This window comes from Lissotriton vulgaris, chromosome 8 (assembly GCF_964263255.1).
Source record: "Lissotriton vulgaris chromosome 8, aLisVul1.2, whole genome shotgun sequence".
Classification (NCBI taxonomy): Eukaryota; Metazoa; Chordata; class Amphibia; order Caudata; family Salamandridae; genus Lissotriton; species Lissotriton vulgaris.
In genome coordinates this window covers 852,659,350-852,687,175 of record NC_141696.1, presented here as the reverse complement: position 1 = coordinate 852,687,175, position 27,826 = coordinate 852,659,350, and the positions used below count along the sequence as shown (strand labels likewise).

General features: G+C 45.2%; 1 protein-coding gene across 1 annotated transcript in view; it reads right to left on the bottom strand.

The window, feature by feature from the left end:
* The window catches only part of LOC147698101 (arylsulfatase H-like), a 433,996-nt gene extending 407,976 nt beyond the window's left edge, over positions 1-26,020 (bottom strand). The window contains exon 1 of the mRNA XM_086934776.1: positions 25,928-26,020. Within this exon, the coding sequence (XP_086790902.1) occupies positions 25,928-25,953 (26 nt within the window). The 5' untranslated portion in view covers positions 25,954-26,020. The remainder of the gene's footprint in view (positions 1-25,927) is intronic.
* Positions 26,021-27,826: the final 1,806 nt, after the last annotated feature.

Here is a 27,826-nt window from a genome sequence, read left to right as displayed (position 1 = left end):
ACTGGAGGTAGGTAAAGAAGACCTTTGTAGTCGCTTTACAGAGCGTACCATTTTTCATAAGAGCATAAGAAAAATAAATCCTACTTTGAAATGTGTTTTTGAAGCTCAGTGGCGCCATGCTTTGAGATTCTTTCTGGATACGTCTATTTGTATTTCGTGTGTTGTAAAGGCAAGCATGCCAATTACTGATATTCTTTTATTTCCCATGTGTAATGTAATTCAGTGAGATGGCATAGTCTATTTTGGGTCTGTGTTAGACAAACAGTATAGTACTAGTGCGTTTTTTTAACTTGCTTGTTATCTTGAATCTGACCAGCATGTGTTTTGCCACCCTAGGTGATTTCACCAAGTTATGACTCAATGAAGATGGCTGCACCCACTGCCCCAAGCCCTCAGAGTTACCTACACCAGGGAATATGCAACTTTGGTAGGCAACACACAGCTGGATCACTAAGAAACAAGAAATTACAGGAGGCAATACCTATTCTAATTCCTGTGTTTATTCTCCATTTCTCCTTTAGTTTAGTAGCACGATTGTGAGCACGCAGATAGTCGCAGGTAGTCAGGTGGTTCTCGGCAGGACGTCAGGTAGCAGCAGAGCAGTGGCGCAGGTTACACATGTTACGGGCAAGCTGGTCAGGTCTGGCCTGCCCCCGAGCTCAAGCCGAGCCGAGACCAGGACCAGGTTCAGGGCCAGTATTGACACCAGTATTGGCGGCAAAAACCAGCGCAGCAAAATCAGCGCCATGTGTGAGGCGAAGAGGCGAGAGGTGAGCCGAGCCTTTGCTCTGTTCCCCCTTCCCTTCCCTCCCTTCCCCTTTTCTCTCCCCAGCTGCACCTACCAGGCACAGCCTAGCCAGGCTGCCTACCAGTTAGCCAGCTCAGGACTTTCAAGGGACTGCCTAGACAGCCAAGAGTTCAGAGACAAGAGACCAGAGACCAGCATTAAGACTGCTGAGAAAACTTGAACAGTTACTTAGCTAATTATTTATAACAGTCATAAAACTCACAAAGCTCAAGCAGTATATCCCAATAGAAAACGTAGCAGGCACGACCGCTGTTAGGGGGTGGTCATGGAGTGTATGCCCGGATAGCTCATGGAAGCGGCCCGACTAGGTTGGGTGCAGCTTGTGGGCTACACGTGAGCCCTGCTCGCTTGAAAGTCATAAACAGCCCAAGCCAGCCAAGCCACTCAACCAGATGGAGTGTGTCCAAGGAGGACTAAAAGAACTAAAAGATCTTGGGCTATATGACACCAGCGGTGGTGTCCCTTCTGGACTTGTCCTGATTAGTTCGGAATTTGACCTCGACCCTGTCCCTGAGTCAACCTGGATTTAGCCTGGGCTTAAATCGGGCACAATCTCAATTTAACTCAATTCGACATCCTGACAAGGAGGCTAGATTATACCCAATGACGCTATCCATGGGCTCATTGGCCAAAGTCCTCTAGTGACACAGCACGCATGACAATCAAAACTTTTTCCGGATTGGGGGACGAGGCAAAACACAGCTGTCTACTGCTTTATATACTGCTATATAACCTTAACTTAAGCAAAGCCAAGCTACGCTGAGAAGTGCTGACCAACAAAGCTCAAACCCGCTGAGGCACCGAAAGTCTCTAACCAAAAACGCAAGGTCCCCAATAGCTCAATCGAGAAGCAAAATAGAGCTGCAACAAAGAAACAGAGACAGCTGGATAGAAATGAGGTCGGGGAAAGAAAGCAGAGCATTACAAGTGTTATAAATAGTAGAAAAAAGAAAAATAAGATCCTCAAAGCATCGCCTAATGTATTCATCAGCAGCCAGGAAAAAGCAGAAGCAAGAGATTAGACGGCCAACTTGGAGCAAGTAGTGCTAGTCAAATTGAATAGCGAAATCAATGGAGCTGCGTCACCACTTGTGAAAGCACCAAAACATTCTACTAACCCAAAATCTACTCCAAATTTTCTTTTGTGAAAGATGCAGGGGCAGTGCTAAACTTCTCCAACAAAATACAAAGGGGACTCCCCTCCCCATTAGATCCAGAAAAAATTCCTCTAAAAGGAAAAGACGCAACAGCCATAACAGGCCTACTGTCTGAGGCCATTCAGAAAAATGGCAATGGAAATTAGCAGTGCCAAGCATTAAAAACCAATGGAGGTGAAGGAGGAACCCCTAGCCATGATCAAGTCCAAGATCAAGATAGAGATCGAAAACAAGCAACCAATAACAAAGTTTGCAGGGTTCGGGCGGAGGACCCTATTAACAAAATGCTGAGCAAATATTAGGAAACGTATTCATCACCAATTTCCCGGAAGCACTGAGTCTCCCACTGGAACCAGTCATAACAATCAGGACTTCCCTTCAATTAAAGCAAGAAGCAGAGGCAATAAATTCTGACGCAATATCAAATGCTTCCATCTTTGACACATCTTCAGAAGGTAAAAAGGACACTATTACGATAGCTGGACTATCGACAACTATTGAGAAAATAAGGGACCCACAAAAGTCCCCAGGCAAATGATCTCTTTGTCACATTAATCCGGATATGAAAACACAGAATCACCAGTATCAGGAAAACGACCCAATGCCCACTATCTCAGCCGTCCGAGGGTCGCAAGGATATCAATCTATTTCCATGCCCAAGGCTTATAACTGCAGAACAGAGATGATCGGTGCGGAACAAAAAGAGATTCATAGTCTCCAAAAAAGCAATCTATCTTCTCTTACAGTGGAAGAATGGGAAAAATGGTTACTACATATTCCATGGGAAAAGGTGACACTAAATATCAAGATGCCTGGAACATTACTAAGGATAAGACCGAGGGTTCACCAACAGAAGAGAATAAATTATGGGAATCCCTATTAAACACCATGCATTAATCAACAAAACCTATGGAATATCACTCCGACAAGATGGATATCCAGTTAACCGTTCTCAATTGCCTAGCTATGCATGTCACATGTTTTGACAATGAACTCTCGGAATTGAACAATCTCATTAAGAGGGTTCAATCCAAAACTGCAATAAGCCCTCCAAGCTGTGCTTGTTATTCAATTACAGACAAACTTGCCACATTACCGACAGTAAAGGGAAACCTCCTAACTGATATAAAGAAAGCAAATAGCAATAAAAATAATGGATCTCAAAAAATAGAGGGCAAAAAAAATGGAGAAGGTAGCTCACCAGAAAGGGAACCTCACTTCAATGCAACAGAGTAGGCTTCGCACCAAGATAAACTAAAAATGCAAAGGAGAGCGCAAAACACACCATCCACCAAACAAGGAGTCACTTATGGGTCTGCACAATAATAATCATTCCAGAATCAAGGCAATCTTAGGGGAGCAGGCCCACGGGGTCCGACCAAATAGAGCTCCTCGACAAATCTCAACAAGAAGAGCAGCATTCGGGCTGCCCAGTTGAGCAGCACTGCAATCCAGACGAATAGGACACACAGTTCTTCAATAGGCAATCATCGAAACCGCAACGCAAAATGAAGAGAAAAGGGAGAAACAACACCACTTCCATAAAATCCTTCTTCCAAAAAGTAAGTAAAAGCCCACGGGGGGACCTAATGGAACAAAGATGAATCAACAATACACCAACTCTGCAAGAGAAGCTGACAACTAGCAAGGAACCCTCCCTAAGGGGAACTAAAGACACAGGAAAACCATCTTCGTATGCAAATAAGATAGTTTTGTGAGAAAGAGAGACCCCACAGGCCCAAGATCCGATAGTACCCAATTTAAGTAAAATGGATAAGGGAAAAAGGGGGTAACACGGGGAAAACTACCCGCAACGGAGATGCAGGAAAGAAAATCTTGACTGAAAACAAACTATCAGTAAATTAAAGCCCAACAGATCAAGCTGCGAAGCGTATGGAAAAGTAAAAAATCAGGGAAACCGACACCCAGGAGTCCGTAGCAGAAAAACCATTAAAAACGCCGTCAGAATCAGACAATGTCAACTTTGAAAGGGACTAAGCAAATAAGGTGGAATATAGTTGCAACCACGCCGAAATTTGCAGGGGAGTGAATCAGACTCTAGAATCACATCACCTCAGAATATTGTTGGGCGGAACGATTAAAAAACAATCCTATTTATTCCTTTGCTTAATCAGAAGGGCAGGGAGATATTCTAAATAGATGTAACATTCTCCAATTGCTAACCTCCATTAGTAATTTAGCAGGCATTGTTACACAAGATCTGGACTTTGTAGAATTTGTACAACTCATACATCTATCAGAGCAAGAAATAATAAAAACTACTTGGACCACAGAGGAGATAGTGGAAAAAATATTAAAGGAGAACCACCAGTTAGAAGCATGGGGGATTCGTATAAAACTAGTTCACCAAACTGGTTACCCAGAGCCATTACTTCAAAATCACGATGAACATAAGAATTTTTTTAAAAAGAAGAATAAGGTCTGGTGCACCAACAAAATCTGTCTTAAAAGGTACCCGGAACATTACTGTAGAAATCACGGACAAAGTCATCCCAAGAGCTGGGGATAATTGCGATATCGATACATCAAAAGACTGGTCTTGGCCTACCACTGCTGGAGCGTCAAGATGGCGGTCGCACTTTAGAAGTGCTCCGGACCCCTCCGTCATCCGCTCCTTTATCCGCCACCATCGCTGATCATTTGCTTCAATTCTTGTCACTGAACTGCCTCTACACCTTAAATCCATCAGAGGAGCTTACTGAGTGGTGCTTTGAAGTCGTAAACAGCCTTGTTTAGTAACCCGCCGCGCATCATCTCTGAGATGGTGGCTTCCCATAAGCTCCGGTAATCTGCTCCTGATGTGCAGAGCTGAGATAAGAGGCCCCAGGAGACTGCGGATGCTGCTCCCGACTTTACTAGAGGTGACAGATCCACCTCGGATGAGCAAGACCTGCGCCTGGTGGAGGTGAGAGGCGCCGTGGGCAGTGGAGGTTGCCTGCCCGCTGCAATCTGATTGGGCTCCTGCGGCGCCTTGACACATGCAGGAGGACATGCTGTCGATTGGGCAGTGAGGAGAGGGAGTGCGAGGGGGCTTTCCCCGCCCCTGCTGGTGGATGTTGCTGCCGGAGCCCGGGCCGCATATTGAGTGAGCGTGGGCCCGGACCCGGGCCTGCTACTGGCAACTTCAGTGCCCTGCATCCTTGCGCCTCTCCTGGGTGTGGTGACCCACTTTGGCGGTATCGCGCTGGGAATGGCCGCGCCAGTTCAGATCCCTCAGAGGAGTGGCGACTGAAAGCAGACTGTGAGACTGGGTCACTGCGGGGCCCCAGAGGTCAGCCTGAGATGGCTGTGGGCCAGAGGCCTTTCGCTGATCCACCGGAGCTGACAGGACGAGGTGAGGAGCTGGGAGGCGGCCTATGGCGGACCCACCTCGCCACTTGATTGCAGGCCCTGAATAGATAGAGAGCAGGCAGAGCGGTTCGACCATCGGCTTGGACGGCATAGGGACAGAACGGCTGGTGCCCTGTGCCTCCTGATAACTGTGAGGCGCATTTGAAGAAGGCTACCTGGTTTGTGGCCTGAGCGTGGATTCCTGACCTCCGAGTGGGTCCTCACCATGTGGGACATTCTCCTTGTCTCTCCCTGGGCATGACAATGGTGTAAGCGGAGCACCCCAGCCGTTGCGCTCCTTCATGTGCAACAAAGGGGGCCCGCCACATGAGGCCTGGGACCTGAGTGACCTCATATCTATTTAAAGGGCTCGGCCGCCACTCCGGGCGGGGGCGTAGTTGGTACCCTTCCTCCCGGGTTACTTACTTCCACCCTTCCCCTCTCTCCACGCCATGGTACCTGGACCAGATCACTGCTGCGGAGCTCCTGCACTGAACGCGAAGCACCCCCCCCTCAGGGGGTGACTGTGACACGTGCTCATCCGTCAGCCCGTCTGTGGTGGGAGGAGAGGAATGCTGAATCTACTGCTGTGTCCCTACTGGCCCTGCAAACTGGGACACGGCATGGTGTGTAGGTGAGGCCTACTTTTAGGAGAGCGACCACAGAGAGGACAAGCAATTCCACTTTACACCCCCCCCGCCCCAGTCAAAAAATGAGGATTGATTGCTGCTGCATTGGACACGCTGCCCTTCCTTCCTGGCAATGCTTGCACTCCAGGAGTGAGCGGGATGACCGACTGCTGTATTGCCCGGCCATAGCCTGAGAGGTGAGGAGTGGTGGTGCTCACTTGATCCTGGTAACAAGGGTGTTCAGCCGTCATTCGGGCAGCAGGGAGGGAGCTCCAAATTCCCCCCACCAGGTGGGACATTCAATCCCTCTTGGGGTCGTCGGGGTCCAGTGGGGAGAGCCACTGAATCGAGTGAATGCCCTCCACCCGTTCCCTGGCTGCCCTGCTTACTGTGTGTCCTGAGGCCCAGACTTGCTCCTCTACACCGCAGGCTCAGCGCCCTGATTCCAGTGCTGGCCTCAACCCTCGGAGGGGCCCTGCACATCTGATCTCGTTTTGTGGCTAGACCTGCTGTATGGGTTCTCTGCCATCAGTCGGACAGTAGAGCCCGTAGTAGCGAGGCTCTCTCCCCTTCTCTTTTGTTTCCAGTATTCCCACAACCCGGCTGGACGACACGGTCTCATCTGATCCCCCTGCCTTGCAGACTGTCGGCCTTTGGTAGGAACAGGGCACCAAAGACCCCTGCCACCCAGACCAAAATGGACCGCTTTACCACTACAGACTCCGAGGTGGCTGGAGGAGCTGTGGACAAAGAACCTCCCTCCCCTACAGATCTGTCCACTATCCTTCAGACGATCTATGCCTCGCAAACATCAGTGGAGGGGAAGATTGCTGAAGTCTGGGTTGATGTGACTCTCATCTGGCAGGACCTTCGCAATGCCATAGCCCAGATTAAGGAAGCTGAATACCGTATTTCCACTATGGAAAATGATGTCCAACAGCTGAAGGAGTAGGTCACTCGCCTCCGTTTGCAAACCCAGGAGCTTCACCAATGGGCCGAAGATGCTGAAAATAGGTCCTGTCGCAACAACCTTCGCCTATTGAGATTTCCGGAAGGAGCAGGGCCGGGTGGCGGACTTCGTGGAGCACTGGCTGTACTCATGGATGCCCGAAGGCTCCCTCTCCCCATGGTTTGTGATTGAAAGTGCACACCGCTCACTTGCTCCCAAGCCAATACCGGGAGTGCATCATAGACCGATAATAATGCAAATCTCAACTTTAAGGACAAAGACTCTGTACTGGCTGAGGCCCGTAAGCAAAAAACTCTCAAACGAAGGCCAGAGGATCATGATCTTCACAGACTACACTCGAGAAGTACAGGGTCAACGCCGATCGAACACAATATACAGTACAGGTTCCTCTTCCCTGCCCGTCTGTGGGTCATATTCCATAATAAGGCCCTCTTTTTCGATTCCCCGCAGATGCATGCTCATGGGTGACAGAGGAACGCCCCTTTGAGGTTCAACACTCAAAATCCATCCCCCACTCCGGGCACTGGAGGTACCGGCTGGAACTCCCCGGACACAATGCAACCGTTCACGCAGGAGAAGGGGCCAGAGACGGACTCGTTCTGATTTGCCATTGAGCTCCACTCACCAATTGGGTACTGGGGTGATCCCTGTAGCCCCCCTTACGATGAGACGTTCTGGTTCTTCAAGTCTCTCAGACCCTGGAGGTGTCTCACCCCGGCTGTCATTATTGGTCCTACCTGACACTTATCTTCCTCGCAGCCCGATGCTCCTCACGGGTCCTATTTGACCCCGGCTTCACCTGTCCGATGCAACTAACTCTGCGGCTGGGTGCTGCTCTTCCAAGTACTCTTGACTCTATCTCCCGATGGTCACAAACACACACATCCTACTATGAGGAGTGGTCCTCCACGATTCTCCATTCCCAACCATGGTTTTCCACTGTTATGGCGACTGATGCTTCTGTTCCTGCAGTGTAGGGTGAGGGAGGGGGAGGGGGAGGGGTTGGAAAGAACGGACTGATGTCCCGCTTTGTTTTTGCTGTTTCCTTTGTTCGTTGTACCAGCTTGCATACTCATCTGCATGGCAAACGCACAGGGCTCAGCTCTGTAACACCGCACCCACCACACCCACCACATCGGCCTTTTATTTATGTTGTTGAGTCCAGAGACATTAAAAGAGCATATTTTAATATTACTACCCATTACGATGATTTCCTGCCCTCTGTACCTTCTATATGGTCAAAGATTACTTTGGTACACCCCATCCTATATCCCAACCTACCATTTTCTAGAAGTCTCTTGTTAAAGCTAAATTTTTTTGTCTTTGACCACAACGTGAATTTTTCCCCCTTTAACCCCAGTGCCCCCTCCACCAATAACCCCCTGACCCCCCTCTCCCCCCTCCCCCACCCTCCTTTACCGAGGCTTTCGGACTCCTGCTCCTGGTGATGGAATGAGCCACCCGCCCCCCCCCCCCCCCTGTACCCCACAGTTTTTTTTTGTTTTTTTTTCTCTTTCCATTCTTCCCTTTTTCTTTTTTCTTTATTTTCTTTTTTTGGGGTTTTTTTTTTTACATTTCTTCCTACAATTAAAAAAAAAATACTTAATATTACTCCAAATCTTTGCGACAATTAAATTATACAATATTCCTAACATATTAAACTATTCCTTTTCTTTTATAGAAATAAACAAATTTGCTACATTCTATATTGAGATTTTGATTTCATACAGAATGCTTTGTCTCTTAGCAGAATCAATACCAGCTCAAATATTCCAAATAATCATATTGTAGTCTATGGGTCCTAAATGTTCTGTAGATGTTCTTTTGCTGCAGAAACATTTGTAAAAAAGCGAGTATTCTCCTTATATATCACTTTAAGCTTAGCCGGATTCATAATATAAGCTTGCGCTCCGCTCCCTTTGTTTGGTATTGGCTCACTAATTGTCGGAGCTGCCAACGAGTATCCATAGTAAATTTACTGTAGTCCGAAGCTGCAAAAAAAGTAAACCCTTCTCCCTGGCCTTTACTGTTTGGACGTATGTGCATATATACTTCTTCTCTAGCGCGAAAGCTATTAAACTAAAAAAGGTCTCGGTTAGGTAGCATTCTGTTCAGATCTCAGTTGGATATTAAAGGTATATCTATGGGCTCGCTCAATCTCTCACTCCCAGTCCCATTTATTTAAGTCCGGAAATGCTTTTTGAAATAGTTCCACTATAAACTTACGAGGATCTTGACCTTCTTTTTCTTCAGGAAATTGCATCAGTCTTAAATTGTTGCGCCGTGCGCGATTTTCATAATCAGCCATTTTCCATGACAAATCCTCTTTGTTAGCACTTAAAGTTTCCGTCTTAATTTTCTGTTTTTGCAATTCATCCTCAATATTAGACATCCTCGTTTCAACCTCCGTGAATCTTTCCCCGAAGTCTGTCTGTGACTTTGCTAATCTACGGATAGAGTTTTGGAGCTTCCGGCAAGAGTTTTGAATTTTTGAACTTTCTTGCTCAGTTTTCTCCATATGGTTCAAGATTGTTTGGTATATCGTCTCTAAAGTAATATCGCCAGTTGGACCTTCTTGAGACCCTCCCGCAGCTCCCTCCATCGTGGAAGCATCCCCTCTCACAGTTATAGGGCTCTCCTCTAAAAAATCATCAATTTCTTCTTCATCAACCTCGCTTTCTACTTCCTCCATACAGAGCTGTTTGGAGTACTGCACAGCTAGGTCCTCACAAGAAGAGGTTGAATTTTCTGAGACTGAATAAAAGTCCAAAGAATCTGCCTCATTAGATGCCTCATTAGATGACACCATTTTTGCCCTATCGTTCAGAGCTTTCTCCAGCATGTTAGATTCTGTAACTTGCCCCTCTAAAGGTCTATTAGTTATCTCATTAGACTCAACATAGTCCCCCTGTAGATTATTTTTATCTGAAGAAGCATTTTCCGTTAGTGTGTTATCACCTTGTGGCGTCATAACTAAAGCTTGACTCTGCGAAGTGTCTTTCTGTATCCCCTCTGATAAAATAATAGCCTCTCCCGTGTTGTTCTTTACCAGTGGGCTGCGCACAGTGTCTTTATGTTTTTTCTCTTCCTATGCTAAGAACAAGGTAGAAATCGTTTGTCTAGAAGGGCTGGAAGCTTCTAAATTTGCCCCTACGCCATTTTTCTTCGCCGTGACCCCTGCCCCGCTTGCACTCTTCTCACCTCCGTTCACTGCCACGTTGCTGCTAGACTCTGGGTCCCGTTTCTTTCGTGTGCCCTTCGGAGCCATTTCAGAGAATGCTCTCGTCGCTCCTCTTCGCTCACAGCCTCCCGAAAAACGCTGTTCCGTAAGCTCACCGCAGAGCCAAACAGCAGAACCTGTGCGGGTTGCCGCCCACTAGGCTCGGCGGAGTCTGGTTAACGCTGTGAGCACCTTCAGCATCAGCGTCTATACCGGCGTTCCTTCTCCTTGCTCCGTCAGCGTTACTTCACTCCTGCGCTGCTCTCTACCGGGTAAAGGTAGGGAGGAAAAACTAACAAGCGTTCTTTTTTTTCTCCCTCCGTGTCTCAGTTCAGCTTCGTTAAGCCAGCCTCTCTCCTCGCAGTCTTTTCCAAGCGCCTGTGGGTCAGGGGAGAGGTCAGCTCGCACGTCCTACACGTCCTGTCGTGCAGGCGCCATCTTGCCTCCTCCCTTGGCTCCCTTCACTATGTAAAAAGTTTACAGGTCATTCAAAATGCGACAGCGCCTCCTTTTTAGGTCACAGCATTTGCACTTTCTGATCTGTTATATGTACTTTGTGGGATCTGGAGTATTGTCGCAGGACTTGTCTGCTTCCGCTTTTTACTCCCTGCTTAGGGACTTTTTCTTTTTCCACAGCATCACTTCCAGACTCTTGCTTGGGTTACTTTTTTTTCACAGCTAATGGGAAATAGCAATTTGGTTTCTTTCAGTGTCTCTGTGCAGCGCTGCTAAATGCGGTAGGCTCAGTGTGCTGCTAGTTTTGCTGTGGAGAGCCTCTGACATGCCTTTTGTTGTTTTCCTTGCTCTAGACGAAGCGAACATTACCTATTGCCCCCGGGGCACAAGTAGGAACCCACTTGAGTGCTTTCAGCAGAGTTGTAACCTTCTTTCAGACTCTTGTATGTGCGTCAGGCATGTTGGAATTTTGTGAGCGGCGCCCGTTTCCTCGCAAGGAAGTTCAGACAGGGACTTTATGTTCATACAACTTATCCAGCAACAAAAAAATCAACAAATGAATATGTTAAATACTATATCATTTATAAAAAAAAAAGGCTTACTTTGAAAAGTGTCCCTGCATAATGTTATGAAAAATGTTTCAATTGTCGACAGTGAAAATATTCTTTCAAAATATTGTTATATTGTTATAGAGAGGAGAAATTTCGCATCAGTGAGTGTGCACTTTCACATTGAAATGTATTGTGGGTTGGGCAGAGACGCTGTATTGTAATTTGGCCGCTATATGAACACGCTCCTCTGCTTCTTTTTAGGGCGTTTTACGCTTTCAGTTTCCAAGTGGAACCTTATGTGTGATACTCACTGTCCTGACGCCCGTTAGGATTGGTTTACGTGGTTGACCAACGTATTGCTTTGCTGTGTGTCTTCTGCCTAATATATGCTTCCTTGCTGAACTATCTGCTATTTGTGCCCCAGAACAGATGTTTAAGCTGATGAGTTCGGGAATCTGACTGCAGAGCAGATCACAGCCCCTAAAGATACTGTGGAGGTGAAAAAGACTCAGCTGTGCATCCTGTGCTAAGATTGGAGTTGGGAGGGATCACATTTCCATTTGCAACTGTCCCATTTGTGTCAACAAATAACTCACTGTGCCCTTGCACGTTATGCATTTGTGTTGTGCCTCTCATTTATAAGTTAGTCTTAATGGGCCTCGAATTTAATGAAAAACTGTTGCATACAATATGCAGGAACAGACTAGGGCAACGGGTCTGTAGCATTATTTTGTAATAGGGAGAATATGTATGCTTCATGGTACTTGATTTTTACTTCTCAGATGCTAATTAGTTGCTTATCAATGGTTAGCCCTCTAACAGTATCTTAAAAAAAAAAGAACAACGTAAGGTAAACACTTACTGACGTAGCTGCGTTGTCCATAGCAATAGATCTAGCAGATATATTAACACCCATGTTTTCAAAGTAGGACTCTGTTGGTTACACTTTTCTGCCATTAGTAATTATTCGTATAGATCTAGTGGTAAGCAACCACAAATACAAATGTGGATAAACAGAATACACGAATGAGATACCTTTTGTGATGATTGCAATTTGTTATTGCCACATAGCAAAAATACTTCAGATGAAAGCAGTAACATGAAACAAAAACGCCATCAAAGTTAAGATTAGCACATTTAAAGAACTCAAATTACCTTGTGTTTTTTTAACACCCAAAGACACAGATCTGGGGCTTAGCTCCTACCTATTTGGTCTTTTTATTACTAAAAAGGCAAAGCTATACATACAGTCCACATCACACTTTTCCAATCCACACCACATAATTCGACACCAAACTACATAATTCAACTCAACAAAACAATTACACAACACACCACATGCATCTAATCCACATCACAGAATTCCACTTCATGCCACAAAATTCAACAGCACACCACATAATTAATCTCCACTACATACCACTCCAAAAAACAAAATACGATTCCACATAATTACACCCCATACACACAATCCCACTCCATATAATTCCACTACATTCAACACTAAATAATAATAATGCATTGTAATGGATTTTGTTGTAAAGCCCTGTGGTGTACTAGATTGGCAGAGTAAAAAATGTGAGGTAATGGCAAGCGTTGTAAATGTTTGTGGAGTAAAGGGTCCTATTCGGCAGCAAGTGTATTTGATTTCACAAAAGAGTTGATAATGCCGGGTGAGGTGGCTCAGTGGACTAATGCATCCACTGCAGGGCCTGTAATCAACCCCATGGTCACAGGCTTAAATCCCAGTGGGTCCACTCAGACTTTCATCCTTCTGAGGTTGATAAAATGAGTACCGTTAGGTAACAATAAACATCTCTTATTCAGTACCAAGACACCTACGGGTGAATGTGTGCTTTTACAAATAAACTCTATTTTATATTGGCCTCAGCCATCTTAGATGTGTCGTAATTGGCATGGCCGCGTTAGCGATTAGCTGAAACTACACGTTTTCCTCCTTAACTTGGCCATATATGAAAACGCCATTTTGAATGTTGCGGCGGCCATCTTAGACCATAAGCGGCCTCGTGGCCGGCGTGCCCTTTAGTCCTTTGTCCGTACCACTGACCACTTCAGTCTGCCCAGCAACAGGCTATTTTTAGTACTGGTCAGCTGGCACATGCACAGTCTCCACTGACCAGTTACCCTTCAGGAATGTGCGCCAAACTGACCAGCGGAGTTGTGCCCCCTCCAATGAGCTGGCTGTGTTCCAAAACATGACCATATATGTACATGAATGTGTTCTAACTTGTGCCGCCTATCTTTTATTGCCCCAAAACTGTATATAAATCGGGGTCACATCGATGTTCGGTGTGATACCTCTTGCATTACCGAAGGGTGCTGTATGAGTGTACCACCACCCCATGGGGTCTTAATAAACTTGTTCTTTGACTTTTACAGTTTCCGTGCCAACAGTTCTTGAGTGTAAGTGGGTTACCTTCGGAGCATGTAGGCCTTGGGTACGCTGATTACTTCAAATTGGTGACCACGAAGGGACTCATCGGCGACTCGGATGCCCGAAGGAGAGGTCGTGACGAAGGCTTGGAAACTCGCCATGGACGCGCGCTGCCACTGAGTGACCCGAGTCTTGGCTCCCACGGTGTTTCTTCCTTCCCTTCCGATCTGACCTTCCAGGTGGCGCCGGTCTCCGACTGAGTTTTCGAGTGTCTGCGTTGCTGGGAAAGTGCCGTTTGGCTGATTTGATCACAAGACCTTGGCAGTTGGAATCTGGACATTTGAGAATTTGGGTAAGATTTGTGTTCGGTAAGGTAGTCTTCGGACGCTTACTGAAGTTCTATGATTTGTGATCGGTAAGGTAGTCCTCGGACGCTTGCCGAAGTCCTACGATCTATGATTTGATTTGAGTTAGCTAACGTTTGTGAATTTGTGATCTTTGAACTTATATGTGTAGTGCACTCCACATAGGCAGGCATGTAGAGATGTTTCTCTAACTTTGTTTTTTTCCTCTGAGCGGCACATTTGTGTGAAGTACTGTAAGTGCCATTTTTACGGTGTCACGTTTTCGTGATACTTTTTGAACATGCCTGTTTTCAGCACACTCCGAGGGATGTGCTGTCTTGGAAATGGTACCACAATTAGGTTAGCAGAAGCACAGCCGGCTCCCCCAGAAGGAACACCAAATCGTGAGATGTACATTAAATTTGGCCTTCCCCCTATTATGTACAGCAAATTATGGAATAAATATACGAAATCTGATCCTGAATTGCAATGGCCTCTACATGGGTCGTTCGATTTACGTAAAGTACAGTTTGTGGAGCAATGTTTGTTTCAACGCAGGTCTAGACAAAACATGTTTGATTGTGTGCGAATGTGGGAGAAAGCGGTGCGCGAGCGAATGAAACGTGAAGTTGCCTTGGCGGACAAAGAGCAGCGCAAGGCTGCTCGGGATAAGGCTTTACAGCTTGAGGCGAAAGAGGCTCAGGAGAAAAGAGAGAGGGAGGAACGGGAACGTAAATTGCAAACGACTGGTCAATTTCCTATTCGCCGACCACTTTATCCTGTCCTTAATAATGAAATTGATGATTTTTCATTGCTAGATCGGTCACCGCCTCCGTACGTTTCGCCAACGGCTCCAGCTGAAGATTCGGGAGATGATGGGCAGGATAAGTCGGAAAAGAAGGGTGTATCCGCTCTCAGGTTTACGGCGGAGAGGTCCGCACATTTACGTAGTTGGGCTAGTAAAGTGAATAGGAAATGTGTTTCTCAGGATGAGGTGATTGCGGAGAGGAGTAAATGGTCGGATCTTGAATTAATGTATTTTTTTGTCTAGTTTGGCGGATGAAGTTGTTGCCGCGTATCGTGACCTTTCAGATACGTTAGAACCTAAAGCTTTGTCAGTGCATCGTGAGAATTTGGATAAAGGTTTATTTGATCTTGCAGATGTTGACGGCCTATTCAAGCAACTGATCCAGCTGCGAGATGAGGCAACCAGATTGCGGGAGGAGCGGAAAAGGAAGCAAAAGGAGTCCGAATCGGAGAATAGCGAGCAGATTAAGGAGTGTTCTCTCCGGGGTTCAGATAAGAGTTCTGCATTGCATGTTATGCCTATGCGTGAAGCCGCGCCCTTGCATGTTCCACCAAAAGGGGAAGGTACAGATGATAATAAATTGTCAAAGGATGCGAAAGGATATTTTGTATATAACTGGGTATATACGCCTTGGAATAGAGCAGATGTTATGGCATTGAAAAATTCTCTACCTGATCTTCGAAAAAATCCGGCGGCATTCTATGAAGGGGTGGAAGGGGCTATTTCGTCTTGCGTGATGACTCTTGTTGACATAGATTTGTTTTTTGGGCTATTTCTTCCACCCGATATGTGGAGGCAAATTCGTAAAAATAATGATGAAACAATACTGGGGGGGACGTGGAAAGAAATAAATGCTGCCGATTTAGATAGGGAACCGGCATGTAAGCCTTGTCAGTTGATTTTAGACCTTCCGGCGGCTATCTTGATTAAATTAAAAACGCTTGTTCCTCCTAAGAAGATTGATTGGACTATGTTAAATTTGTGCAAACAAAAGCCCGATGAAACAGTTTCAGATTTCTTTACACGCTTCGAGGAGGCATTCCATGATTACAGTGGTCAATCTTTAACAGACGATACGGGCCGACATTTGTTCGTAGATAAGTATGTGGCTAATCTTCTACCGGAGATTGCAAAACGATTGGAATTGAGTGAAAGTTCCTGGGCCACGGCGACCCCTGCGTCTTTGTTAACTATGGCTCAGTATTATGAGCGGCAGGAATTGGAGGCTAAAGAAAGTGTTGATAAAAAGGCGAAAGAATTGAAAACGAAGGTGATGTTGGCGCAGGTTCGGGGACCGCAGGGTAGAGGGAATGATAGAGGTAGACGAGGTGGAGGGAATACGTCGTATGGTCGTACGGATATAGCGGAGGATCAATGTGCCTACTGTAAGGAGTTTGGGCATTGGGCTGAAGATTGTCCGGTACTTCGTGAGCAGCGTAGCCAGCGTGGTCGAGGAGGTGGTAGGTCGAGAGGAGGTTATACGGGAGTGAGAGGTGGCGGAAGTGATCGTGGAAGGGTTGAGGACAGGGGCCGTGGCTGTGGCCAGGATGAACGAAATACGTTTGATAGACGGAATCAATATCAGATTTCAGAGGGTGAGAATGTGGAGCACCAGGATTATGTGCATGCATAGGACTGCGTAGGATGGGGTAAGGAATCAATTGAAGTGCCGGTAGATCAGCAGGGTCCATATGTAACAGCGGGTATTCTGGGTTCTACTGATCAATTTCTAGTCGACACAGGAGCTACTCGTAGCGCTTTGTCGAAAAACTTGGTTCCGAGGGCTCCCCTGTCTGGCGAAATGATTACATGTGTAGGGTTCGATGGCACACCCTCCCCTAGCCCATTGTCAAAGCCCCTTGCGCTATGTCTTGACAAATTTTTCAGTTTTGATCAATTTTTGTTGTCGCCCCATACACCAGATAATATCTTGGGCATTGATTTGCTTAAATATTTTAGAGCAACGATACGGTGCGCTCCTGAGGGAGTGCGGGTTATCCTGAATGACAATTATCCTGACCCAGATAGGTTTTACACTATCTTAGACATTCCAGCTTTGGCCTCTCTACCGCACACGTTATGGGCGACCTCAGATACGGATGTGGGAGAGATGCGTATTCCACCAATACACATTACTGTTAAGGAGGGGGCCCCTCTACCACGAGTGCCACAGTATAAGATTTCGAGAGAAGGTGAAATTGCATTGACACATATTGTTCAGGATTTGATCTCTGCAGGAGTGGTGGAGGAGGTCCCTTATAATGTTTGCAACAGTCCTATTCTTCCGATCCTTAAAAGAGATTCTGACGACAAAGTCTATCGCTTTATTATTGACCTGAGAGAGATTAACAAAATTGTCATCCCCCAATACCCGGTGGTGTCCGATATTACAACCTTGCTTACATTGGTGCCACCAACGGCCACAACATTTAGTGTTATTGATTTGAAAAACGCGTTCTTTTCCATCCCTATCCATCCTGATAGCAGATATTTGTTTGGCTTCACGTTAAATAATAAATCGTATAGATTTTGTCATGTTCCCCAAGGTTATACTGAAAGCCCTAGCATCTACAGCCAGGCTTTGAAAAGACAGCTAGATTCCTTTGAGTTGCAGACTGGCGTTGTTCTCATCCAGTACGTGGATGATCTTCTGCTCGCTGCAGACTTTTATGCACAATGTGAAGAAAGTACAATTGCGTTGCTTTCCTTTTTGGCACAGAACAATCATAAGGTTTCGAAAAAGAAGCTCCAATACTGTAGACCCCAGGTGACCTACCTCGGTCATCTGTTGTCTAAGGAGGGGCGTGCATTAACGTCTGATCGAATTCAAGCAATTTTAGACACACCAGTCCCCCGCACGCAGAGAGATGTACGTGCCTTTATAGGGTTGACGTCTTTTTGTAGACAGTGGATCATGGGTTTTTCACACATCATAAAACCTTTGCTAGCATTACTGTCCAAAGCCACACCAATGCCCCTTGAATGGACAGATGAATGTCAGAAGGCCTTTGAACAGTTGAGACAGGCCCTTTGTTCTGTACCTGTGTTAGGCACACCAGACTACACGAAACTTTTCACATTGTACGTGCACGAGAATGATGGGTGCGCGTTGTCAGTGTTAGTACAAGTACACGGGGATAAGCAGAGACCATGTGCATACTTCTCTGCCATTCTTGATCCTGTAGCACGAGGGTTGCCTGGGTGTTTTCGAGCGGTAGCAGCAACAGCAGTAGCCATACGGCAGAGTGAGGGAATAGTGTTATCACATAAACTGCTGGTGTTAGTTCCTCACGCAGTAGATGCTCTGCTAAATCAAACAAAAACCCAATACCTTACGAGTGCGCGACTAACGGGATATGAGCTGACACTTTTGGCGCCACATATTACACTGAAAAGATGTGCTACCCTGAACCCCGCCACTTTATTGCCCTATCCGGTCGAGGAGGGTCAGGAAGAAAAACATCACGATTGTGTTTTCCTGACCGAGGATTCAGACAAAGGGTCGTGTTGACTTGCAGGATATGCCACTTCCAGATGTGGATGGGGAACTGTGGGTTGATGGATCGTGTTTAAGGCTGCCAGATGGTACGACTTCCGCAGCTTATGCGATCACGACACTTAAGACAGTGGTAGAAACGCTAGGATACCACAGAAATCGGCTCAGGCAGCAGAGCTGATAGCCTTAACAAGAGCCTGCGAATTGAGTGCTGGCCTATGTGTGAACATATACACAGACAGCCGGTACGCCTTCGGAGTAGCACATGACTTCGGGCTACTCTGGAGAGAGCGTGGGTTTCTGACATCTCACGGAGAACACATTATGCACGGAGAACTAGTGCGTGATCTCCTAAACGCGTTGCTTGGTCCAAAGAAAGTAGCGATAGTAAAATGCAGTGCCCACAAAAAGATCACGGATAAAGTGGGCCAAGGAAATGCCTTCGCAGACAGCATAGCGAGACAAACGGCTATGTCCCGGACTAGCTCCCCCATGTATGTGACCCAATCGCAGGCTGAGCGATGGAGTGATGCTAGAGCAGAAATATTGGATATCCAAAAATCGGCTACTGAATCAGAACTTGCGGCATGGGCAACAGATGGGGTACTAGATGATGAGGGTTGTTGGAGAAGCAAAGACATGGAGAAATGGAAATTGCCTGCGGCTTACTTGCAGGCGATGGTCCAGATGACACATGGATTGGCACATGTCGGAGCCCTTGCAATCACTCGACTGTTAACACGAGTTTGGGAACATCCCGAGATTGCTAATACAGCCAAGAGAGTAGTGCAGACCTGCCTGGTATGTTTGCAACACAATCCTGGAAAGGGGACCCATACTCCGAAAGGAGGGTTTGTTCCACCATCTGCACCATTTGAGGTACTCCAAATGGATTACATACAACTCGAGCGCTGCAACAACCTGAAGTATGTCCTAGTGGTGGTATGTGCCTTTAGCAAATGGGTTGAGGCCTTCCCCACGAAAGACAACACAGCCCTGACAACGGCTAAGGTGTTGCTTAAGGAATTCTTTCCTCGCTTTGGAGTTTGCAAATTTTTGTGGAGCGATAATGGGCCTCATTTTGTTGGGAAGATTGTGGAGTATGTACTGAAGGGGTTAGGGATTCAGCAGAAGTTCCACGCTGTGTTCCACCCTCAGTCGGCAGGTCTGGTTGAACGGTACAATGCTACGTTAAAGCTTAAATTGGCCAAGATTGTGGCATCCACGTCGTTGAAGTGGCCTGATGCTTTGCCGTTAGCACTGCTCTCTCTTAGATCAGTACCCCATTCACGAACTGGCCTCACACCATATGAGGTGGTGTTTGGTCGCCCTATGAATATCTGGGGGGTGCCCAAGCCGCGATTAATACATAATGTGCCTTGTGTTATGATGAACGACTATTTGGCACGATTGACAAATGATTTGCTTTCTATTCATCAACAGGTTCGAGAAGCGCTCCCTGACAACTCTACTGGAGAAGGCCATGATCTTCGCCCCGGCGATCATGTGATTATCCGATCGTTTGAGAGAGCGAGCAGTTTGGAGCCAAGGTGGAAGGGCCCAGAACAGGTCCTCCTTGCGACCCGGACCGCTGTACGAGTGACCAACAGGAAGCAGTGGGTGCACTCGACACACTGCCGCCGTGTCTCTCCGGATCTGGTGACTCCTGCTGTGCTGACTGATTACAAAGAGATTCTGGAGAAAGAAAAGAGCCCAGCTGTGACATCGGCCGAAGTTGAGGGAGCCTTCCCGGACCACGCTGTTGCCGGACGAGACCACTACAACCTGCGTCCTCGATAAGAAGATTTTTGGGTTTTTTTTGTACGTGACTGGTTGGTTACCGCTCCAGGTTTGTGAAACGGAAACCGGGAATTCCAAGGGGGGGGGGGATCAGTTCTGCCAGTGTAGCGACACCTGTCTTGGCCCGGAGAAGAACACAACGGCTACCTCGGAGTTCAGCACCGTATTTTTCTTTTTTAGGTATACACGCATGTGTATTTGAGACTTTGTGAACAATTTGAACTATTTGAGACTCTGTAAGAACTTTTCTGAACTATGGCATCACCAGCATCACGTGATAAGCGAATCTTGGGTGCCATTCTTTTTGTTCTGACTATTGTGGTGATAGCTGTAATAGCCTGGGTAGTTGAACTTGTGGTACCTGCACGTGAACATTTGCTGCCGACTAGCCCGGCTCCATCTGAACATTTTCACTTTACATTACCCTACCATGAAGAACGACATCGGCAAACTTATCTGAATAATAGTTTTATTCAGATTCTTCATCACACGCATAACATGACCAATACTTCTAACTGTTGGGTGTGTGGGATGTTACCGGGGCACCAGAAGAGAGGGGGCACCCCACTCATTCCACTCCCGTTTTCGCATAATGGATCCTGCAATGCCTGGTACACCCTCCTCTTTACTTTGAGATGGCCAACAAAAGGGGGGGTGCTTTTCCGTTTGAATAAAGTATGCTCTCATGACAAGGATGGGTTTCCGCGGGCCGAGGGTACTCGATTCGAATGGGAAGAGTACAGGCCCGACAACGTATCTGCCCCGCGTGTGTACAGCAATCAAAGGAATATCAATGTGTCTAGCTCACATGTCATTAATGTCATTGCTACTAAAGCTGATTTGTGTATTAGAAATAAGGGTTCAATTGCGGTAGGGAAGAGTGAATGCAACACCACACTTACTTTTGATAGCCCGAATGGCATCTCGTTTGTGGCATCTCGAAACACGTATTTCATTTGTGGAACGAAGGGTTATCATCAGCTTCCATTGGGATGGTTGGGCACGTGTTATGTATCGTTTGTTCTACCTCCTGTATTCATTGCCCCACCAATGTATCACAATGACTATATCCTGTACCACGATTTCGTCCTGAATAGGGTTAAGCGGACTGTTGTTCTGGACGACATAGACCAGACTGATACTGCCTTACAACAGTATGTGGACTTCAATTTGGGACTGTTTTCCTTTGTGGGGGCCGCGCTGAACAGCCGGAAAATAAGACGATTGACACGTGTTGTCGAGGCTGTAGCGAATGACACTGCCATTGCCCTAGGAAATATCACTGAGGAACTTCAGATTTCTAGAATAGTTATGCTCCAAAATAGGATGGTGTTGGATGTAGTTCTAGCTGATCGTGGGGGGGCATGCAGAATTATCGGAAGTAGCTGCTGTGTATACATACCTGACAATTCTCCATCTGTTTATGATGCCATATCGAAGCTCCATAAAATCGCAGCTGAGATACATCCGGACAATGGAACTTGGACACTTTCAGGATGGTTCTGGTCAATGCTTACTACTTGGGGCTGGAAACTGTTAACGATTCTATGTATAATTGTGGGGGCACTGTTTTTTGTTTGCCTATGTATCCAATGTGGCCCTGCTTTATGTTCCATGTGCCTATCAGCTTGCATACCATCAAGACGAGCACTTGCCCATGACAAAATGATGCTTCATAAAGAAGTAACACAAATAATGTTAATAGACATCGAGGACGAACATCCTGATTATGTTCACTATGAGGTAGATTCAGCTAAACGCTAAAAGGGTCGTCTGTCGTAATTGGCATGGCCGCGTTAGCGATTAGCTGAAACTACACGTTTTCCTCCTTAACTTGGCCATATATGAAAACGCCATTTTGAATGTTGCGGCGGCCATCTTAGACCATAAGCGGCCTCGTGGCCGGCGTGCCCTTTAGTCCTTTGTCTGTACCACTGACCACTTCAGTCTGCCCAGCAACAGGCTATTTTTAGTACTGGTCAGCTCGCACATGCGCAGTCTCCACTGACCAGTTACCCTTCAGGAATGTGCGCCAAACTGACCAGCGGAGTTGTGCCCCCTCCAATGAGCTGGCTGTGTTCCAAAACATGACCATATATGTACATGAATGTGTTCTAACTTGTGCCGCCTATCTTTTATTGCCTCAAAACTGTATATAAATCGGGGTCACATCGATGTTCGGTGTGATACCTCTTGCATTACCGAAGGGTGCTGTATGAGTGTACCACCACCCCATGGGGTCTTAATAAACTTGTTCTTTGACTTTTACAGTTTCCGTGCCAACAGTTCTTGAGTGTAAGTGGGTTACCTTCGGAGCATGTAGGCCTTGGGAACCCTGATTACTTCAGATGGAGTAACGTGACCTAGTATAGGCACTCTGGAAAAAAATCAGCAGGGTTATGATCATTCAATGGATGAGGCACAATAGTGTAATTAGATTCCAGTAACTGTGGTCCCATCATTCAATGCGAGGAGTCATTTTGGCCTTTGAATTTCCAAATATAGTCAGTAATGCTTAATGATCAGTTACTATCGTAAAAGGTTTTCAGTACAGGAATACATGGAAATGTTCACAAGCCCATTCCACAGCTAAGCTTTTTTCAGGTTGTGAGTAAGCACATTCTTTATGGGACAAACTTCTACTTGCATATACCACAACATGCCTTCTGGCATTTGAGTGTCAGCTGTGCTGTGCAAGGATAGCCCTTAACTCGACTGGGCTAGCATCAACAACAAGTTCTGTATGAAGCTTCTGATTCAAGTATGCCAATTCAGTAGCATTCACAATGGTGTGTGTACTTTTATGTAAACTTTTCTCACATTCATGTGACGAATAAAACATTCTTTTTTGTCAAGTCTCTCAATGGAGCACTTACAGTGGCAAAGTATTGTATGTATCTGGAAAAGTAACTGGCCACAACAAGAAATAAATGCACCATAGATACATCTTGTGGAGAATCAGCATTTTAATCTGGTGTCAAACCCCCATCAGAAAAGATATGTCTGACCAATGCACTTAGTCTTATGGAATTCACCCTTTTCTACATCCAAGGTCAAACCTCCTTCAGCAAAAAATGACATGCTTTATTGTGTTCTTTTTCGCATAGCTCCTAAAACCAAAATGTCATTGCTGTAATTGAATGCATTCATGACAGCTGTACGGCACATCAAATGGCTTCTTGAAACAGTTCTGCAGGAGATGCCACACAAAAAATCCAGTCTTTTGTATTGAAACAGATCAATATGTGTAGAAATGCTTGTAGTGTGCCTATAATCTTCTTCAAGTACTAACTGATGATAACCGTTATATAAATCAAGGCGAGAGAGCACCATTGCACCATTTTATTGCTTTATAATGTCAGCAATGTGTGGACCTGGTATGTTGTTCTCTTTCATTTGCCTTGTTAGCCTCTCCTTTTCGGGCACTACCTACTATCGGAGAAACCCGGGGTTTTGGACCAGTAGAACGCTCAATAATATCATGCTTAAGTAACGATTCAAGCTCTTTCTCAAAAGCTTCTTGCAATTGGAAAGCAGTTTGTCTTTGAGCAACAGGACTGATGTCCTCATCAATATGCAATTTTACTTTCATAGTCTTAAGTTATTCCAAACCATGAAATAATGAAGTGAACTGACCTTCGTTGACTGATATTTTTTTTCACAAGAGACCAGACCAACATGAGCAGGCTTCTCGGAGGTAAACATCAACATGGCAGAATAATTTTCCTCATTCTCACTTGATACTGATGCAGAAGAACAGTTTGATTATTTGGATGACAATCACTTCATTCTGTGTCAATTTGTCTTAACTGATGTCCAGCATGGCCTTATGGGTGTGCATCGAGCATTGCTTCTGGAACATTTCAGCGGTCATTTTATTTTTGCACGGTGATACACTTGCATTTCTCTTATGTTTGCAAACTGTCACAAAATTATTCTCTTTCTCACAGCCTTTGCAGACCTGTCCAAGAGCGAGGCATTTACCTCCATGTGGAAACGACAATCCACATCTAAACACAACTTCTTTTTACAGGCAGACATCACCTTGTGTCCTTTAGATGTTAGCTTTGGCTTTCTTTTCACACTCATTACTGATCATTCTGGGCACCTTGGGCCTACATGTTGGAAACTTGTCTATTGGCATGCTCTTCAGCTCCGGCAGCCATTAACACTCGCTTCAGCCTAAGAGTTTTTCCAGCATTCATCTTCTGAACGAATCTGACAAGCATCCATTTATAACTCCCAGACTCATAACTTCTTCATCATTACATTGAATGAACTTACAATGTCTGATGAGTATGTCTAGTCTCGACACAAAGTCATCAATTGTTTCATCAACCTTCTGGTGTTCCTGGTTGAAGATGTAGCTTTCATAATCAGCATTTGGCAATTTGATTAAACTTGATATGCAACACTTCTTTAATCTGATGATATGCAACTTACTTCACTACATCACCAGCATGATTTTTGAGATACTTGATCGTCTTTTTGTTATCAGTCTCTTCAAGTGCATCAATAAATTAATCAAATGTCTGTATCCAAGCAGTCCATCTATCACCAATATTTTGCTTTTTGGAGGTATTGAATGGTGGTTTCTGAAAAGCGGCAGTGTTGTATCCATTTCTGGGAGTGGCTGACATTGAGGGTGGAGCTCTCTCCATCTCTCTCTATCGTTAATACTGAACCTATTTGTGTGAATCATCTTGAAGGCACTGGGATGTGCTGGCTTCTGGATCATCCTTGATGACTTTTTTAAAGACAGCTTCAGTCTTTGCCTCCATTGGAATAGCGACGTTTAACTATTCCAAAGTTATCTCCGACCAGTCCGATTGTCGCCCACTGTTATGTTCCGGTTTCAACCACCTTCGCAGCCCTTCAGTCAGCTGTGCAAGAATCACCAGTATAGTAATCACAACCCCTGTGCTTTGCCTGGATTGCGATGCTTGGCTCAGAGGTCGTATCAGCTCACTTTACTCAGGTTCTGGTAAGTAAAGAACTGTTTCATTCTTAGGCGTCTCTCTGCATTTTCTTTGTTATCACCCTTTTCTAATTGTAATATTATCTTGCACTTTGTGATTATCAATAGCCGCTATTTGAAAACCTGGTTGTATCTGTCTCCAACGTTCACACTCCAGATTACATATGCCTGTATATTGCATAGCAGTGTGGTACCTTCATGCACTGTCTGACAAGTAGGTTCACAGTCATTTAAATGAAGATTTGTTTGCAATACTTTTTTAGCTTTTAACTTTACAGCAGCTGAAGTTGCACTTTTTAATCCACATGTGTTAAGTGTTGGTTCTGCTCTTTGACTGCAGCACATGTGGCACACATGAGCAGTTTGCAGTTGGCAAACTCTCTTAGAGAGCACTGTCAAACCTCTGGTTTCTTATCCCCTAACTCCATGCAAGTTATATCGTCCCCACAGCATGGGTAACCACGCTTTAGTCACTCTTCTGTTGTTTGATTGTAACGACAAAAGACTACATCACACCGCAGCTTATTATTACACATCTTTATTTGTCTGCATTGACTCAACATTCTAAAACAGCCTTCAGTGTAATTTTTTTTTTGGGGGGGGGTTTCATATAGCGCAAACTCAACCCAAAAGTATCAGAACGCTTTACATGAGCACAATTTGCCTTACAGATGGACACATAGATTTTGTTAGGTACCGGGAGATTAAGTGATTTGCCCAGCATCACAGGATGTTGAGTCTCCCTACAGAGACTCAAACCTGGTTCCCTAGCTTTGAGTTCAACCACTCTAGCCATTAGACTACATCCTCAGCCCAGCTCTAACACCTACGTCACAGTTCTACAGAGTCCATCTGGAGCCAAAAGGGTTCCATCATTTCTAATTTGCAAGATCCTACACACTCTAGGTATTTTCCCTCTTGATTCATTTGAAGCTTAAAATATGTTTGCTGTATTCTTACTCACCAATCATTTATCATCATGAATGCCATGGTATCTCTTCGTAAATATGAATGCTCCTTAAGGCTATTCTTCAGTTGGTCAAGGAACTACAAAACAAAGAGAATATATATTCCTAGGCATGTATGTATGGTTGCTTAAAACAAGTGTAGGGTATTGTTAAGGAAGTAACCATGAATACAAATATATAACTGACACAGTGCTATTTTATAGCCTTTATAGTGTAGACATTAAAGAGTAAAGAGGCCAAAGTTGTTCTCCTTTCTTGCTTTTTTCCCCACAGTAAGTAATGTTTGCACTCAAAAATGTATTCATGGGGAGCAAATAGTTCGAAAGAGATTAAAATATATTTAATTGCTAAAAATTGTTTTCTCTATACAAGACACATGCACTTGCAGGACTAAGTAGGCAACGAGAATCTGAGAAATCACACTTTGGGATTGACTTTTCACGAAACATATATGATAATAAAAGGTAATTTGTTATTGCCAGTCTATACATGGCAGGGTGTAGTGTCATCTCGATTAAGACAATGCTGATAAGCTGTGAAAGTGCTTGAAATGCAAGATATTTAGATCTTGGAAACATAATCACCCAGTTTTATGATTAGCTTTGAAAATATTTAATCAAAATGTGGGTTTCATCTCTCCTAAAATGATTCATAAAAACGTATGTAAGGGGACTTGGGGACCGGGGGAAAGCTGATGATTTTCTGGGCTGGAGTATTAATACAGTTAAGATGAACATTCTTCCGTGACTCATCCACATGTTTCAGGCCCTTCCGATTAGCTTATTCTTGAGGGATACACAAAAGCTCTTTTAGTGGTTCGCGTAGGCATATTTACTAATCTTTCATACAACCCAGGACAGCAAGCAAACGTGCTATGCTGTGCTGCATGAAAGTGAGAGAGAAGAAATGCTCCATCTTTATAAATATATGGAGCATTACTGTTCTCTCCTTGCACAGTTGCACTGTGTGCTACTTAACACCAATGCAGGATCCCTTACACCATAGTGCAAAGGTGCCTGTGTTGCAGGCAGAATTATTTTGAGGTAGGCAGGGACACCTTCCGGCACAAAAACAATCTTTAAGTGCATTTTTCTCTTTCTATGGGTGCTGCAGAATGTAGCAGATATGGAAAGAGGAAATAATGAGGAGAAATAAGGATATTTTGCCTCGTTACGCCTCACTGGCGAAAGTGTAATATTTTGATGCATTCCCAGGAGTACTAGCTTTAGCAAATGAATGCACCAAAATCCATGGATGAATGCATAGAAATGCCCATGCTCCATCCTTGGAGCGCCTCCCAAATTGAAATGTTATGTTATGCAGAGCAAGCAGCTGTGTCATGTTGCATTCATTTTGAAAGCCATGTAAGGCCACGAAAATCAGACAGTGTGTGGCATTGTCAATTACTAATAAGCCTTTATGTTGCCCTATATTGCCTTGTGCTATGAAAGGGTGACAAAATGCTTAGTAAATCTAGGCCCTAGACTTTTCCGAGAGCTTGTCACACAAGCTAGGGAGGCGGGTGGAATGTTCATGCCAAGTATTTCCCATTATTACGTGGTGGCACTGTTCAAGGTAGAGGGGGAATGGTCCCAGGCCAACTGAAAGAAACATTGGATGCACCAGGATCATGTGATTGAACGTTGGCACCTGATGGATTAAGTTTGTCAAGATTAAAGTGTATACCCCCCTAACACTTACTTGAGTACCCCAGTATGCACTACACTGAGATCCTGGGGTGTATTGGTGAATCCAAGGGTAATGTTTCTTACCCCTCATCCTATATGCTTATGCATTTTACCAGGTAGTTTTCCCCTGCTGGGGAGGCATCTGTATTTCAAAATTACAGCAAATCAGGGTGTAGAATGATCTCAAAAATACTTAGAACTGCCTCT